At 39.9% G+C, this 18,554-nt stretch overlaps 2 protein-coding genes across 4 annotated transcripts in view; both read right to left on the bottom strand.

The window, feature by feature from the left end:
• The window catches only part of enpp4 (ectonucleotide pyrophosphatase/phosphodiesterase 4), a 681,324-nt gene that overhangs the window by 13,071 nt on the left and 649,699 nt on the right, over window positions 1-18,554 (bottom strand). Inside the window, exons 3-4 of the mRNA XM_062059391.1 lie at window positions 456-554; window positions 189-306 (exon numbers count right to left, since the gene is read on the bottom strand). Of these exons, the coding sequence (XP_061915375.1) occupies window positions 189-306; window positions 456-554 (217 nt within the window). The remainder of the gene's footprint in view (window positions 1-188; window positions 307-455; window positions 555-18,554) is intronic.
• Window positions 4,827-18,554, bottom strand: part of LOC133657708 (metalloreductase STEAP3-like) — a 43,318-nt gene continuing 29,590 nt past the window's right edge. Inside the window, exons 4-7 of one of the 3 annotated variants that reach the window (XM_062059338.1) lie at window positions 14,323-14,589; window positions 13,714-14,241; window positions 13,469-13,633; window positions 4,827-6,747 (exon numbers count right to left, since the gene is read on the bottom strand). In XM_062059338.1, coding sequence (XP_061915322.1) covers window positions 6,460-6,747; window positions 13,469-13,633; window positions 13,714-14,241; window positions 14,323-14,589 — 1,248 coding nt within the window. In that variant the 3' untranslated portion in view covers window positions 4,827-6,459. The remainder of the gene's footprint in view (window positions 6,748-13,468; window positions 13,634-13,713; window positions 14,242-14,322; window positions 14,590-18,554) is intronic. The other 2 variants (XM_062059347.1, XM_062059357.1) reach the window with 2 other exon arrangements.

Raw genomic sequence — 18,554 nt, 5'->3', positions numbered from 1 at the left:
TCAAAAGACAAATGTCTACTGTAGATAACGATATCAGTCTTTCCATCATTGTCACAATGACACCCAACCTGTCCAGCTTCTTTCTGTCCGCAACGCCACCCGGCTCGGAGTACCAAAACACCAGACAGCCGTTTGTGTCGTTTTACAAAAATAAACTTTGTAACATTTTTAAACTTGCAGTCACTCACCAAAATTAACGTCCCCGATCGTGGCCTGCTTGTACAGAGCATAGAGCTCTTTCATTTCTTCATACTTGGGTTGTGTTCTCAGCACCTTCACCTCCTCCACCGCTTTCTCGAAGATATCCTGCATTGAAAGGAAAGGCGCGGTGCCACAGGACAGACGGGTTCAAACCTGCGCACAAGAGCCTACGGAAGCACCTTAAGTACTGTCGGGTCTTTCACGAAATGACAAGGACCAGCGTGGACATAAAGCTTAAGCTCATAGTTACTTACGGTCATGGCTGCAGAGAGAAGACTCCTTGGAATTGTTGAACCTGCATTGCAGGTGTGAGCTTGCTGTTGGACAGGAAGTGGGAGGTGCCTGCAGGAGCGCTTCAACAACATGCAAGAATGTCATTGTGCTAAAAAGGAGGGTGTTGAGTTACAATGACAAATGTCCTATTCTTTCTAGATACAAAGGTCACAGACAGCATGGAGACTAATGTGGTGACCATGATGAGGTGATAGAAGAAAGTAAAAATATAATAAATATATTTGTGGCAGCATCGGACACAGTTACGTTTAAGATTCACTTTTGGATCTCATAGCGCATTACGTGGTGCATTCAAGGAACCTTGATGAAAGTTCGAATAAGCACACAATTGTGGTGCATTCAAGGAACCCTGATTACAGTTCAAAAGAGCACATAATTGATGTGCATTCAAAGAACTTTGATGAAAATTCGAAAGAGCACATAATTGTGGTGCATTCAGGGAACCTTGATTAAAGTTCGAAAGAGCACACAATTGTGGTGTATTCAGGGAACCTTGATGAAAGTTAAAAAAACACGATTGTGGCGCATTCAAGGAACCTTGATGAAAGTTCGAAAAAACACAATTGTGGTGCATTCAATGAACCTTGATTAAAGTTTGAAAGAGCACATAATTGTGGTGCATTCAAGGGACCTTGATTAAAGTTCGAAAGAGCACACAATTGTGGTGTATTCCGAGAACCTTAATGAAAGTTCAATCAATCAATCAATGTTTATTTATATAGCCCTAAATCACAAGTGTCTCAAAGGGCTGTACAAGCCACAACGACATCCTCGGTACAGAGCCCACATACGGGCAAGGAAAACTCACCCCAGTGGGACGTCAATGTGAATGACTATGAGAAACCTTGGAGAGGACCGCATATGTGGGTAACCCCCCCTCTAGGAGAGACCGAAAGCAATGGATGTCGAGTGGGTCTGACATAATATTGTGAAAGTCCAACACATCAGCGAAAAAACACAATTGTAGTGCATTTAAGGAACCTTGATTAAAGTTCAAAAGAGCATATAATTGTGGTGCATTCAAGGAACATTGATGAAAGTTCGAAAAAACACAATTGTGGTGCATTCAAGGAACCTTGATTAAAGTTCGAAACAGCACACAATTGTGGTGCGTTCAAGGAATCTTGATTAAAGTTTGAAACAGCACACAATTGTGGTGCATTCAAGGAACCTTGATTAATGTTCGAAAGAGCACACAATTGTGGTGCATTCCAGGAACCTTGATTACAGTGCAAAAGAGCACATAATTGATGTGCATTCAAAGAACTTTGATGAAAATTCGAAAGAGCACATAATTGTGGTGCATTCAGGGAACCTTGATTAAAGTTCGAAAGAGCACACAATTGTGGTGTATTCAGGGAACCTTGATGAAAGTTAAAAAAACACGATTGTGGCGCATTCAAGGAACCTTGATGAAAGTTCGAAAAAACAAAATTGTGGTGCATTCAAGGAACCTTGATTAAAGTTTGAAAGAGCACACAATTGTGGTGTATTACGAGAACCTTACTGAAAGTTCGAAAAAACACAATTGTAGTGCATTTAAGGAACATTGATTAAAGTTCAAAAGAGCATATAATTGTGGTGCATTCAAGGAACATTGATGAAAGTTAAAAAAAAAACACAATTGTGGTGCATTCAAGGAACCTTGATTAAAGCTCGAAACAGCAAACAATTGTGGTGCGTTCCTTGAAAGAGCACATCATTGTGGTGCATTAAGGGACCTTGACTAAAGTTTGAAAGAGCACGTATATGTAGTGCATTCAATGAACCTTGATTAAAGTTCTAAGGAGATCACACTTTTGGTGCATTCAGGGCACCTTATATAAAGTTCGCAAGAGCACATAAGTGTGGTGCATTAAGGCAGTGGTCCCCAATCACCGGGCCATGCCCGGTACCGGTCCGTGGATCGATTGGTACCGGGCCTCACAAAAAAAAAAGAAGAAAAAAAAAGAAAAGAAAAATACATTTTTTTTTTAAATTAAATCAACATAAAAAAACACAAGATACACTTACAATTAGTGCACCAACCCAAACAACCTCCCTCCCCCATTTACACTCATTCGCACAAAAGGGTTGTTTCTTTCTGTTATTAATATTTGTGGCTCCTATATTATATATCAATAAAGATCAATATACAGTCTGCAGGGATACAGTCCGTAAGCACACATGATTGTATTTTTTTATGACAAAAAAAAAAAAAAAAAATAGCCCCCCGGTCCATGAGCCAAATTTTCAAGCGTTGACTGTTCCGCAGTTACAAAAAGGTTGGGGACCACTGCATTAAGGGAACCTTGATTAAAGTTGGAAAGAGCACATCATTGTGTTGCGCTCAAGGAACATTGATTAAAGGTCTAAAGAGCATATCACTGTGGTGCATTCAAGGAGCCTTGATTAAAGTTGGAAAGAGCACATCATTGTGGTGCATTCAAGGAACCTTGATTAATGTTCAAAAGGGCACGTAATTGTGGTGCATTCAGGGAACCTTAATTAAAGTTCAAAAGGGCACATCATTGTGGTGCGTTCTGGGAACCTTGATTAAAGTTCGAAAGGAATACCGTGTAAAGGTCAAATAACGGCACTGGTTCAAAGCCTTTATGAAAAACATGGAGGAAACTAAAACATGTAAATATTGTGGACTTTCTGATCATGGAGTGCGCCATCTACTGTGCTTCCAGGTTATCACATTGAGAAGACTGGCACACGTTTTGGTTGTCACGAATCACACTTGACAGTTCAGACTTAGTGCGTTATTTTCTGGTTTGATACAATTTCCTGACCTGGTGGTCTTATTTTGGCTACAGTATATTTCCTGTTTGAGCCCTGTTCTGCAGTACCTTTACTTTCTGTTCTTGTCCTGCCCGCACACCTGTTCCTCTTTGTTAATTACTTGTGTTTTGTTCCACCGTCTTCCCTCCTTCAGGGCTGGTTCACTGTTTGTTGTTTATCTAATTATCCCTTATTGAGAGGACACGTTACTTGCACGTCGCTTGCCATCTCTGCATCTTGGAGTCACACTGGTCAGCAACCACGCAAGCCTTTAGCAGGTTGTCTTCTATGCAGACTGCACTACTTTGGGTACGCTGAGAGTAGTAAACGCTCATTATTGCTGCTCTTAATTGGTTCTGGCCTGGGTTTTTTTGTGTGTGATTGTTGCGGCCTAACATGCCTAAATTCGCGGCAGCTTTTTCAGAAAGTCGCGGCAAAAGTTGCGATGTTTTGAGAATGAATTTATTTTCAAAAACATTGAATCACCTCGAGATGTAATGAATTTCTTATCAATGTTTGAATTGTTCCTTGTAACCTTAACATCAAAAACCAAAGGATTGCAACAAAAATTAAAAAACTAATACTTTGTTGACGTTTTACTCGTTTTATACCACAGCGACTTAAAAGCAGCCACTAAATGGCAGTAAAAGCACATACTCAGAGCTCATTATCACATTACTGTGCGGTTTAAAGGCCTACTGAAATGAATTTTTTTTATTTAAACGGGGATAGCAGATCCATTCTATGTGTCATACTTGATCATTTCGCGATATTGCCATATTTTTGCTGAAAGGATTTAGTAGAGAACAACGGCGATAAAGGTCGCAACTTTTGGTCGCTGATAAAAAAAAAAGCCTTGCCTATACCGGAAGTAGCGTGACATCACCGGAGGAAGGACTCCTCACATTTTCCCATTGTTTACAATGCAGCGAGAGCGATTCGGACCGAGAAAGCGACGATTACCCCATTAATTTGAGCGAGGATGAAAGATTTGTGGATGAGGTAAGTGAGAGTGAAGGACTACAGTGCAGTGCAGGACGTATCTTTTTTCGCTCTGACCGTAACTTAGGTACAAGGGTTCATTGGATTCCACACTTTCTCCTTTTTCTATTGTGGATCACGGATTTGTATTTTAAACCACCTCGGATACTATATCCTCTTGAAAATGAGAGTCGAGAACACGAAATGGACATTCACAGTGACTTCTATCTCCACGACAATACATCAGCGAAGCTCTTTAGCTACTGAGCTAACGTGATAGCATTGGGCTCAAATGCAGATAGAAACCAAATAAATAAATCCCTAACTGGAAGGATAGACAGAAGATCAACAATACTATTAAACCATGGACATGTAAATACACGGTTAATAATTCCCAGCTTGGCGAAGCTTAACAATGCTGTTGCTAACGACGCCATTGAAGCTAACTTAGCAACGGGACCTCACAGAGCTATGATAAAAACATTAGCGCTCCACCTACGCCAGCCAGCCCTCATCTGCTCATCAACACCCGTGCTCACCTGCGTTCCAGCGATCGACGGAAGGACGAAGGACGAAGGACTTCACCCGATCATTCGTGCGGTCGGCGGCTAGCGTCGGCTAGCGCGTCTGCTATCCAAGTCAAAGTCCTCCTGGTTGTGTTGCTACAGCCAGCCGCTAATACACCGATCCCACCTACAACTTTCTTCTTTGTAGTCTTCATTGTTCATTAAACAAATTGCAAAAGATTCACCAACACAGATGTCCAGAATACTGTGGAATTATGAGATGAAAACAGAGCTTTTTTTATTGGATTCAATGGGGTACCAATACTTCCGTTTCAACGATTGACGTCACGCGCATACGTCATCATATTTAGACGTTTTCAACCGGAAGTTTAGCGGGAAATTTAAAATGGCACTTTATAAGTTAACCCGGCCGTATTGGCATGTGTTGCAATGTTAAGATTTCATCATTGATATATAAACTATCAGACTGCGTGGTCGGTAGTAGTGGGTTTCAGTAGGCCTAGTATGGTAACAATAGTAATAATTATGATTATAAAAATAAACATGACTAAAGGCTTCCTTAATGTCTGCTATCTGCTCTGTCGTCCATAAGTTGCAGACATTCTCTTCGTAGGTTTTACTCTTGAAAAATGTTTGTCCATTTTAAACATTAATTTATGTAACCCACACACAATCAAGTGCATTTGTGAACTGTTGAGGGCGATCTAAAATGCTAATTTCTTTGGTTAAAAAAAAAAGACTATCATCACACTTTAAGATCTGTAACATTTACTGTAAAGGCTGCCTTTTTGCAAATGAAATTCAATTCTTGTCTTACCGAAAATAAATGAGTGTTGGATAAATATATTAACACGTGTAAATTAGGAAGTAAATGTCTATAGTCTACATTACCCAGAAGGCTTAGCACTGTAGACAGGAACAGGAAGTAGGTCGGAGCTACAAGGAAGGACGACAAATGTGCCGTTCGAGCAATTAAGAGTTGATAGATTGTCACACGTTGTTGTTCCTGCGTCGTCTACACAAGACACAAACATAAGTTTTGATTAGACATAGATTTTAAATTTGAGTGCTTAAAATGACGCTTATTGGTCAAAATGTGCATGGAAGTTAGACAAAGTTGAGAGGCCGCACATAATTCAAATTTGCATGAATTGATGCGGTTGCAAGTTCCTGGAGGAAGTGACTGGTAATATAAAAGACTTAAATAGGGCCACAAAAAATCTAGAGCCTGCCCTGCTCAAGTACAGTACATTATGGCTTGGGTGGAAGGTGTGGTAAAACCAGGACTGATTAAAGAGGCTTAAATCCTGAGCAGATATCAAGTGACAAGTCTTTTAGCGCCACAAGATGGCAGCATCCACACATTATAAATGTTTGTCTGTGACCTCAAAAAGAGACTCAAGCTACTGACATCTCTCTCAACAGGAGGTTATTTGAAAAGGAGAAAAGGCTTTAATCAAAACTCTTTAAATTAGGTGGACAAGTTTAGACCCCAGTTTAGACGACATGAGCATGTAGAGGGCAGCAGTTAGACGCAAACAGCAGGACTAAGGAATACATTAGAAGTCAAAATCCTGCAGTTATAGATTGAAGGTCAACAGAAGTGATCGTTTTTTTTTTTTTTTTAAATTACACGCAAAAAAACTAAGTTTGGCACGATCAAAGAGCTCTACTTTTTGTCCAGTGCACATCAAACATTGCTGACATCATCCAGGCCGTTGTAGCAGCCATCATTGGGCAAAATGAAGCGGATGTACCGACTCCTCTCCCAGCCGCGGCGTATCTGTTGGAGGCGGTGGGCCATGCAGGGCAGCAGGAGGGCGAGGCGGCCCAGCAGGACCGTGACCGGAAGGACGAGGACCAGAACGAAGGTGGGTGGCAGGTAGAAGCGGTATTGGCCCGGGTCGAAAGCGCGGTCCCAGCCGAAGAGGAGCGTGTGGCTGGTGGCCATGGACAGGGCGCAATAGCCCAGTGTGGACTGTAGGGGGTGAAAGTGACCATTAGTTGCTAAATTGGGGCCCTTAGCAGAAATTTTATTTGAGGCCTCACACCATGGCAACATTTTTTTCAACACAAACATACGCACACACACACGTATGTGTGTGTGTATATATATATATATTTAAAAAATGAATTTAAAAAATATTTTAAAAATATATAAAAAATATATATATATATATATATATATATATATATATATATATATATATACACACACACACATATATATACACACACACACACATACATACACATAGATTTTATATATATATATATATATATATATATATATATATATATATATATATATATATATATACACAGACATAAACATACATATATATACACACACATATATATACATACACATACATACATATAAGTGTATATCTATATATAGATACATATACACACACAAACATATATAAATAAATGTTGGATAAATATAACACACACACGTCCGCAAACGAATCGAGTCTTCTGAACGGCTCTTTCAAATGAATGATGAGAAACGATTTGTGTGTGTCACACACACACGCACACGCACACAGTTTATCATTCATTTGAAAGAGCCGTTCAGAAGACTTGATTCGTCCGTAGTGAGCACCTGAGATGGATCAGCCTGCCAACAATGGATGTGCTGACGGGCGCAAAACGGAATGTGTGGCTGAAACATTCGTACAAGGTTCGCACACCAAAGCATATTTTTACTCAGTCTGTGGTTGGTAAATGGAAACGTTTCTACAATGAGGGGTTCGTAGATTGTGGTTCCACTGTGTATTCTTATAGGTGACGCAGCAGGAGGGGGCTCGGGCTACGTTGTGGTAAAATTTCAGTCAAGCGCCTTGTCTTTCATCAATTAGCATTTTACACGCGGGTCTTTACGCAAAACGGGGCACAGTTCGCATGATCTGCATATAGGGATGGGCTACCCTGCATTTGTATGACATTTCCAACTGGAAGAGCAGCACTGTAGCCGTGCCAGCACTGGTTGGACTTTCTCTGGGTCAAAGGTCACTGAACAGCCCCGAGCAAACTCGTGATCTGAGTCACTCACATCAGCAGGAGCACACCAATTACAAAAATACTTGGCAAGATCGACTCAGGTAGTGGTCGGGGGTTGAAAATACTCAGGCTCTTCCTCATCGCCACAGTGAGTTGTGTTTTCCAACACACTTTACTTCTGCTTTACAAAGCAGGCTGCAGTAGCAACACTGTACAGTAGTAACTTCCAGACGGGCTTCCTTTCAAATGCCGTGCTAAGTTCCATGTGGGAGCAAGAAGTCGACTGGACCGATGCAAGATCAAATGTCTGTCCTGAAGCGATTTGCTGCTCAGGAACATTCATCGGTGGCTAGTGCTGAAAGGAGGGCAATAATTCATTGAAGGCCCGGCGGTTGGGACATGACTAATCGGACGGCCGGGGGATTAGTTTAGTGGCGGGATGAAAGGGAGGGCGAGGAGGAATGTGTGAGCCTCGACAAAGATGGCAGCTTTAAGTGTTAACGTGAGAACTGAGGTGGCTGCAAAAGTGCAAACACGTCGATACGCATTGTTTGGATGTGTGACTTCCCTCCAGGGGAAACTTCGTCAAGCTTGCCAGTCTTCAGACATTCAGGTGTTAGTTGGCAATTCATTTTGTAAAGAAAAAAAGTAAAAATATTCTGGTATATATTCCGGACCATAATCCTATGCGCTTTGAACCCTGCTGCTTATATAACAGACCTGGGCAAATTAAGGCCCGAGGGCCACATGCGGCCCGTTGAGCTTTTCAATCTGGCCCGCCGGACATTCCCAAATAATTGTTTTAGATGTTAAGATGGAAAGTGTAGCTGCCATTATGCTGTGCAGTGATGTTTTCTAATGACCGTAAGTCTTCAACTATACTAAGTCTTTCAATGCTTGGAATCTGCATGATATACTAGTTACTATGGTCATCTAATTAGTTACTATGGTCATCTAATTAGTTACTATGGTAATCTAATTACTTACTATGGTCACTATGAGGTATCTCAGATTGTAGGTGGGGTTTTTTTCACTATGTTTGTTGCATTTTGGTTGTGTTTCGGTTGATTGTAAAATATGTTGTCAATATTCAGTGTTTTATCATTCATAGTTAATATTGTAAATCCCACATTCTTTAATTTTCATGTACATTCTGGGTGTCTCATTCAGTAAAAAAATGTTTAATTCCATTCCGTTTTTTAAGGCGATCTGTCATAATGTTTTTAGCTTTCAATCGTTATTGTGAGGTTTTGTATTAGTGTTCCTAAAAATAGATACACTGGCCCCCAGACACACTTTTTTATCTAAATCTGGCCCCTTGAGTAAAATAATTGCCCAGGCCTGTTATATAACGATGCAGCTAATTTATGGATTTGTCTTCGCTGATGGCCCGAACGCAAATAGTTTTCATAAAAAACATGCAAAAACAATGAAAAGGTGTGGTATTGTTTGTGCTATGGCGCCATCTTTAGGACGAGTTTTCTCACTGCAGGTGCTGCTGGGTGAACCTTTACAGTGTTTCCTGCTGTTTAAACCTTTGAACCGGAAGTACAAGTGCCCTTCCGTCTTCTTATCGTCCACAAATTTCTACTCATAGGGATTCTTTAGTCATCTCTCCACGCAACGTTGGCAAGTTTTATAATATGACTAAAATAATTCTTACTTACAAAATCATCCCATGTGTAATGTCTGTAGGAGTGTTTTCATGCATATTTGTACGTGCTATTGTAATGTAATCAAGCTAGCGTCATTAGCATTAGCTAATATACTAACAAGTTTACGAGCGTCTGTGTTAGCATTAGTATCTTACAACGGAATTTTTTTTGTATGGTTCCAGTTTCACAAATTCCTCAGTAAATTTACAAAAACATCACCGTGGAGTTGTTGAGTCTTTTTAGCTGATTGGAGAGCTAGCTTCCTCAGCTAGTGGGTCCATGATGATGACTTCTGTTTTGTTGTATCAGCCGTTTTACTGCCGTAATACAGAGACCGTTTGGAAACACTTAAGATATGCAGGGATTACCTTTGATTGCCAAGATACCTGTGGCGGTAGGTCACCGTAATCGTAGAATTGGCTATGATGTGATTTTCTTTAAAAAGGCTCAAAAAATGTATACAGCGCATACATTTTAAACAAATATGTGTTAGTATTAACATATTTTATTATCCAATTGTTTCTGCTTATTGTAAAATGTACTTTGTTGAGAATTTTTCAAGTGTCTAAAGACTTTTACTGACATTTTCTTCATTAAGAACCACTCGCAACCAAACTAGCATCTTTTTCTGGTGTTCGTATAGAATGTACTCGGGTTTAGAGACTCTACTTCTGTCCATCGACGTCTCCAATAAAAAGTCAGCTGCAGCAAGCATGACGTCACACGTGCTTGGCGCTGCTGCTCCAGTTGGACTTTCTTTTTTTAAAAGCCAATATTGTCCTTTTAATTTGCACATTTTGTAGGTTTTGTAGCAATATATAAGCTATATATAAAGAGGGTGTATGTGGGATATGTTAAAGTTACGTTTACATCGCAGACATGCTGACTACGCTCCAGACAATCACGTGTGTCCAGTTTCGGTGATCAAAAGTATTTTTTTAGCGGCCGAATTTCGATGCATCACTTTTCAATAGTGTGCAAATACTAGGCTCTATATATCCATTCATACTGTAACGACCGGCTGGTGGTAATGTTTCATGTTTGTGTGGTTTTGATATCATGTTAATTTTCCAATGATCTCAAACACACCGTCCTTGCCTTAAAAAGCGGATTGGCGGAAAATTAGGAAGTGTTGTATGTCCGGGCAAGCACGGAGGAATTGGATCTGTGGAATTGGGCCGGTTGTTATGATAACATTCTCAATAAAAGTTAAAAATAGCGAGCGTCTGACTTTTGACTTCTTCTGAAGTCTACAATGCATTAATTTAATTTGTTTTCATGTAAAAAAAAAACAACCAAAAAACCTTGCCTTTAGCAAAAGAAAACATTTTTGGCCGTATTAATAGATGATAAAATGAACTGGAAACCTCATGTAAAAAATATACAACATAAAGTAGCAAGAAACACGTCAATGAATAAAGCAAAACATGTTCTGGACCAAAAATCACTTTATATTCTTTGCTGCTCCCTAGTGTTACCATATCTGAGTTATTGTGCAGCAATATGGGGAAGCAACTACGAATAGGCGCTTCATTCACTAACGGTGTTACAAAAAAGATCAATTAGAATAATACATTTGGTGCATTTGCAAACGGCTAAAATGATGTACAAAGCAAACTATAACCTGCCACCTAAGAATGTAATAAAATTATTCTCAACAAAAGAGAAATATCACCTTAGAGGAAAATCTCATTTAAAACATTTGTATGCACGCACAACACTTAAGACCTTTAGCATATCAGTATGTGGAATTAAATGATGGAATGGATTAACCAAAGAAATCAAACAAAGCACCAATATGATTCAGTTTAAGAGACTGTTCAAACTACAAGTGTTCACAAAGTACAAAAAAGAACAATTATGATGAACATCTTGAACTCATTTTTTTTTTTTAGATAAAGATTATTTATGTATTTAATATTTGTTTACTTACTATGGTATATTATTTACTTATTCACTGTTATGTTACCGAGAACAAGGAAATGGGATAAAATTGCTATGGTATGAAAAAGGGTAGGAGAAGGAGAAGCTCAGCTTCTTCCTACGCCTTTTCGGACGTGCTGTAATTAAACAACTAGAAATATGTGATGCATTACATTGTATCATATGCATGTTCCAAATTAACTGAAACTGAAGGTGCGGCGGCCATGATTTTGCTGTGGCGATGCGCCACGTTCAGTTAAATGAAGGGGAAACTCTGGTATGTAAATAAACATTTAGAAGATATTTCTGCGTAAATAACTCATTTCATGACGTGTATATAGTCCAGTGCGGCTAATAAACGTAAACATTCATTTTTTTCCTGACATTTAGTGGGTGCGGTTCTGTAGTCCTGAAAATATGGTACTCTTTTTTTTTCTTCTTTTTTTTTTACGTGAACTCAGCTTTTCTTCAACTCATTTCATTAGTACATAAAAGAGGAACACACACATAGAACGTAGCTCATTGTGGTCATATAAGAAAGGGCCCCTCTGATGTAGACAACATTGGCATATGTTTCAGAGTTCTGAACCTAAAAAGGGGGTCTTCAGGTAAAATTACTCCCAAAATAAACACAGTAGTGATTTTAGGCTTGTTTTCTAACATGTTTCTACACATTTTGGAACACCCACTTTTAGCTTCAAAATGTGGGCAGGCCTGCATCAGCCTGCTAACGTCACCTACAGAAGACTGGAGGCAATTTCATTTTGCGTAGTTTGTGTTTTGAGTGTGTCGGGGATGAAGGAGCGGTACCAGACATTATTTTCCCAAACAAATGTTTCTTCTCAAAATGACAGCATTTTACTCACATTAAAGCCCATTTTCGTGATATTCTGCATTTAACAGAGCATTCTGTTTTATTGGCCGATTATGGGATTCCGTCCGAACGCGGAAATCATATGCATTTTTGTTGAGTTTAGTGATTGGTGTTTAGGCATAATAGCGCTGTGTCAAATAAAAAGTAGCAACCATGGTGAGACCCTAAACTTCTAGTAGTTAGGGTCTTTTTTTCCCCCACTCATACGCAAACTCATGCGTTTCACTGTTACAAGCTTAGGGCCCATTAATTGTTGTATTTGATTATAATATTTTATGTTCGTGAGAATAAAAAATGTAAACAGTGTTTAAATTTGCTTACTGTATTAGCCAGACTATAGAGCACACACTACATTTTAGAAGAAAAAAATATGTTTTCATATATTAGCCGCACTGGGCTACAAGCCGCAAATATATACAGTATGTTGCAAAATTTGTTATGTACACAGAAATATTAAATAAGTGTTTATTTACATACCTTAATTGTTTCTAAACGGTGTCTGTAACACGGCAGTAAAACGGCTGATCAAACAAAACAGAAGTCATCGTCATGGACCCACTACCTGCGGAAGCTCGCACTCCAATCAACTAAACAGACTCCATAAGTCCATGGAAAAGTTTGATTGAATTTACGAAACAACACAAAAAGAATGACATTGTAAGTTAATAATACTAAGACAGGCACTTGTAAACGTGTTATTAGCATATTAGCTTCTGCTATAGACGCCAGCTTGATTACATTATGATAGGACGTACAAATATGCATTAAAACACTCATACATACATCACACATGGGACGGTTTAGTAAGTATGAATTGTTTTAGTTATATTGTAAAACTTACAAACGTTGCTTGGAGTGATGAATGAAGAATCCATACGAGCAGAAACGCAATGGTTGGCTGGAAGCTCGAAACAGAAGGGCATTGCAGCACCTGCAGTGAGCAAACTTGACCAGAAGATGGTGCCGTAGCACCAACAGTAACCCGCCTTTTCAGTGTCTTTGCTTGTTTTGTTTTTTTTACTATTTGCATTATGGCCGTCAGCAAAGAAAAATCCATGAATTGGCCGTACCGTTTAATAATCCGCAGTGTTCAAAGCGTAGGAGAAAATTAGCGGTTTATAGACCGGAATAACGGTAATTGTCCAGCCCTATTTGACCCTTGGAAATGATTTCACTACATTTTCTCCCTTTTTCTTCCAGGTGTGTGCCATCCCTGGATCCGATCACAGTGGGTGCCTTACCTGTATGAAGCTGAACTCTCGCCAGTTGATGCTGTCAGCCACTGAGGGCAGCGAGGTGACGGCCAGCAGAGAGAGCATTCCAAGCGCTAAAATGCCCACCGAGAGGTACAGCTCCATCCTCCACACCGCCCCGTCACTCCAGGTGTTCTCCACGCCCTCTTGCACCTGCACGCCACACAGTTCCACACATGACTGATTGAATAGCCCACAGAGGTAGACGCGCACCCCTGGGGCATGTCCCTCACCTGTTTGAAAGCGGTGTTGAGGAGTTTGTAGCGGGCCGACTGCCTCATGGGCAGACAGAGACTGTAGATGGCGTGCATGGCCGCACACAGGAAGCTGCACAGCCCAAACTGCTTCCTTCTGAGGAGCCATTTGTCAAGCCAGTTGGGGAATCGATTGTATTTGCTGCCCCGCCAGAGCTGGAGCGCCGCGGCGCACAGGCCCGGCATGTAGACGAGCGCCAGCATCACCAAGGCGACGGAGGGTAGAGTGACGTTGATCGTCTCAATGGGCATTTTGTAGAAGACGCTCTTTCCTCCGGTGACAAACGGATGCAAGACGTCACGGACAAAGTTGTACAAGTAGAAGAAGAGGAAGAGGATCACGCTGATGAGGATGGGGGCGCCCCAGGAAGGAAATAGGTAGAGGGGGAGGTTTTCTATCTCCACAGAAGAGGAGAGCGGCCCCATATCGACAGGACAGAAGCCCATCCTGCGACACAGTGCCATGACTGAGCTCTTGGCATGGCTGCTGTCACTGCACAGGAACACCTGCACAAGAAGGGTAACAAGAACTAACTCAAACTATCTTCCCGGGTAGCAAAGGTACCACGGAGCCTCCAAATCTCCTACCTGCCTGTTTCCATCTCGAGGTCCGGTCTGAAGCACCCACGCCGATATTGTGTTGAACCCTTTCACTACGGAGCTCTCAGGAAACATGTCGGCCAGCCGTTCTGCATGGGACGGCCCGCCTCGCTTGACATGCAAGCCGTTGCTAACGTCCACCAAGGTCTTCCCAGCCAGCATCGGCTTCAACTCCTGCAATGTGGAGTAGTGCTCTGGGAAGATGGCAACGAAGACCAGGTCCGCCTTGTTGACCGCCTCCAGCTGGGAGGTCACCTGGGAGGCGCGGGAAAGAAGAAATTAGTCGTCAGTGCTCCTCAGCAGACTTTGAAACAAAAGTGGAATGGTGTTGGTTTTGTGAGTCAGGCAGCAGGTTCATAGAGTAGTGGCGTGCGATACGGACAAACATATATATCCCGATATAGGTCATTTTATATCGCAAAAAAACATTTTTTCTTAAAATTATGTGGGGATGGGTATCGTTCACTTTTGAAACGATACGGTACCAATTCCCGGTACCTAGCAAACTGTTTTTGATGTATTTTTTTTAAATCAAATTTTTATAGATTCTAAATAGAATATAAAATAATAATATAAAAATATATATTCAAAAATTTGCTGATTATGATAACTGCTGTCCAGTTGTTGTATCTTATTTTATTATTACATTTCTGGTTTAGGCCCCAGCCCCCATGCGACCCTGAGAGGGACAAGCGGTATAAAATGGATGGATGGATGAGTGTCAATTATAGTTCCAAGTCCAAGACGTTAGATGGCAGTAGTGTATAGTTTAAGGTGTGTTGGACAGTCAGTTCAGTCTTTGCTGTCTAGTCTTTTGTTGTGCCCTAAAAAGTGTTAATGCTATAAGACTTTCTCTCTGGCACTCAGAGGGTGGACGCTCCCCTTCCTTCTCCCTTATCTCTCCTGCTTGCTTCTTTGTCTTGTCTTAACTTTCTTGTTGCCTCTTTTTGCACTGCTCTCCAAATCTAAACAATGGAACTATTTAACTGGCCTCAACGAAATTGACAAGATCTTGGTTTTGGGGGAACCTGCTGTCGTGACGAAGCGGTTGTTGCTGGACACGTGACGGACTCTTGGGAGAAGAAGGAGTGCTGCGTGCCTGGCGACCCTTTTCGTCGAGGACGTGAAGATATCTACCTATTCGGAATTATGACAACAGGACATCTGCTGATTGGAGTAAGCGTTGCTCTGGTTTGTCTAAAAATTGGAAGTTGCTGGCAGTCTTCAAAGTACCCCAAATCTGCCACGATTGATTGGAGGATGCGAGAAGAACTGTGGACACTCTTGGATAACATCGGACTGTCCGCCTCACAGGATTTTTGAGGACCAGTCATAGACAATTGAGAGTGAAAAGCAAATTTTCATTTTCACTCACATACAAAACATTCTAACTTGGATTGTTTCCCTGGCTTCGAGACTCTCCTGAAGGACAGTGCGGCGAAGACACAACAAACTCCCTTCTTGTCTCTCATGGACACACACCTGTTGTTGACTTTGGACTTATCGGCTGCACAAGAATCAAGGCCGCGGAACAGAGACACACTGTAGGCTTACATACAAACAACATGCATCCACAAAAATATACGCCACAGATACACCCCCCCAACCCAAACATCCTCGACGCAAATCCCATAGGGGTGATGGAAGGATGGTCAGCGCCGAGAGCTGCGGCCTACCACCATTACTCCGCCCCTTCCCTCTGTTGCTAGATATCTCGAGATGTATGTTGTAATATGTATATGTGCTTTGCTATGGAGGTTATTTCCCACTCCAGACTGGGCCCTCTTAGGAGCCCAGTCTAGATTGTATTTTTTTACTCATCCTTCCCCAGCGTTTTACCCTTTTCCCCATCTTTTACGGGGCGCATTGTGGCGACCCATCAGCGTTCCTGTTCTGTAATCCTGTATACTGTTTGTCTAATGTTGAACGGGTTTGTGCTGAAAACAAAGTTTCGTTGTACTTGTGCAATGACAATAAAGACCTATCTATCTAAGTATTGCAGTAATTACACACCAGCTTTTTGATTGTAACGTGCATCTTAGTTGTAGTTTTCAATAAAAAATGTGGAGGTGTTGAAATCGCCATGTAAAATCGCTAATGCTAATCACTAGCAAAGCCAATGTATATTGGCATCAAACGAGCGCATTTTTGGAAAGGTTGAGCCTTAATTTAGACATGGAGCATTTTTTGAGTCAATTTCTTTGTTAGGATTTAAAATTGCAACATAATCTTGATGTAATTTGGCTGATTCCGCTTTCAGTACTGCTGGAGTAATTTGGTTGGTGCCAAAAAAGTACCATATTCCGTAACTATTCTTCAGTACAGTTCAGTTTCAGTTTATTTAAAACATACATATGATACAATGTAATGCATCACACAATTCCAGTTGTTTCATTACAGTATGTCCAAATAGGAGTAAGAAGAAGCAGAGCTTATTTAATCCTACCCCCTTCATACCATAGCAATTGTATCTAATTTCCTTGTTCTATGTAACAGAACAGTGAACAAATAAATAATATACCATAGTAAGCAAACAAATATTAAATACATAAATAATCTATGCCTCAATAAAAATAAAAATAAAGGAAAAAAAGGGTTCTAGATGTTCATCATAATTCTTGTTCTGTGTACTTTGTAAACGCTTGTAGTTTGAACAGTCTTTTAAACTGAATCATATTGAATCTTTGTTTGATTTCTTTACTTAATCTGTTCCATAATTTAATTCCACATACTGATATACTAAAAGGTTTTAAGTGTTGTACAAGCATACAAAGGTTTTAAATTAGATTTTCCTCTAAGGTTATATTTCTCCTCTTTTGTTGAGAAGAATTGTTGTACATTCTTGGGTAGCAGGTTATAGTTTGCCTTATACATAATTTTAGCTGTTTGCAAATGTACCAAATCGTTGAATTTCAATAATTGTGATTTAATAAATAAAGGGTTTGTATGTTCTCTATATACAACATTATGTATTATTTTAATTGATCTTTTTTGTTACACAGTTAGTGAATGAAGCGCACATTTGTAGTTGTTTCCCCATATTTCTACACAGTAACTCAGATATGGTAACACTAGCGAGCAGTAAAGAATATGAAGTGATTTTTAGTCCAGAACGTGTTTTGCTTTATTCATTATTGATGTGTTTCTCACTACTTTATGTTGTATATTTTTTACATGAGATTTCCAATTAATTTTATCATCTATTATTACACCCAAAAATGTGTTTTATTTTACCCTTTCAATATTTACTCTGTCTATCTGTATTTGTGTTTGACTTTCTCTTCGACTGTTACCAAATAGCATAGTTTTTGTCTTTCTGAGATTCAAAGATAGTCTGTTTTTGTCAAACCATCTTTTTAATTTGTTAATTTCTTCTGTTATTATTTGTATCATCTTCTGTGTTCTCTCCTTAACAAAATGCAGTTGAATCATCTGCAAATAATCCTAACTTTAAGTCCTTTGTAACTTTACAAATATCATTCATATAGAGATTGAACAATTTTGGTCCGAATATTGATCCCTGAGGTACGCCACAAGATATTTTTAGCTCTGTGGAAGTGTGTTCTCCTATCTTCATGTATTGCTTCCTGTTGGTTAAGAACCTTCTTATCCAGTTCAAGACCAACCCTCTGATGTCATGCCGTTCTAACCTGTTTATTAAGATGCTATGATTAATTGTGTCAAATGCTTTTGTTAAATCCATAAACACTGCAGCAGCACATTTTTTACTATCTATGGCATTTGTGAGCTCCGTTATTTCGATTAATGCCATTGATGTTGAGATGTTGAGACCATTTAGTGGTCAATTGTACGGAATATGTACTTCACTGTGCAACCTACTAATAAAAGTCTCAATCAATCAATCAATCAATGTTGGCTCTGTATTCGTATTGGTTGTCTGAGTGTTTCGTTTTTATTCATGAATTTGTCTTATCTGTTGTTAAACAGTTTTTCAATGATTTTAAAAAATTGTGGAAGTAGAGAAACAGGTCTGTAGTTTGTAAACTGGTGTTTGTCTCCAGTCTTATACCTGTAAATCTGTCCGATTTTTGCTATTTTCATTTGATCTGGGAATTTGCCTTACACAAATAAAAACTAATGCCAATTTCACTTGTTTTCTCCTTTTATTTATAAAGGCATAGTTTTTTATACATAAAATGGGCAAGATAATTAAAGTATTGTTAATACCAGCCCTTTCGATACAATTTAGAGATGGCATC

The sequence above is a fragment of the Entelurus aequoreus genome, linkage group LG01, assembly GCF_033978785.1.
Source record: "Entelurus aequoreus isolate RoL-2023_Sb linkage group LG01, RoL_Eaeq_v1.1, whole genome shotgun sequence".
Taxonomy (NCBI): domain Eukaryota; kingdom Metazoa; phylum Chordata; class Actinopteri; order Syngnathiformes; family Syngnathidae; genus Entelurus; species Entelurus aequoreus.
Note: the sequence above shows the minus strand (reverse complement) of the source record. Positions and strands in the feature narration are given on the sequence as shown.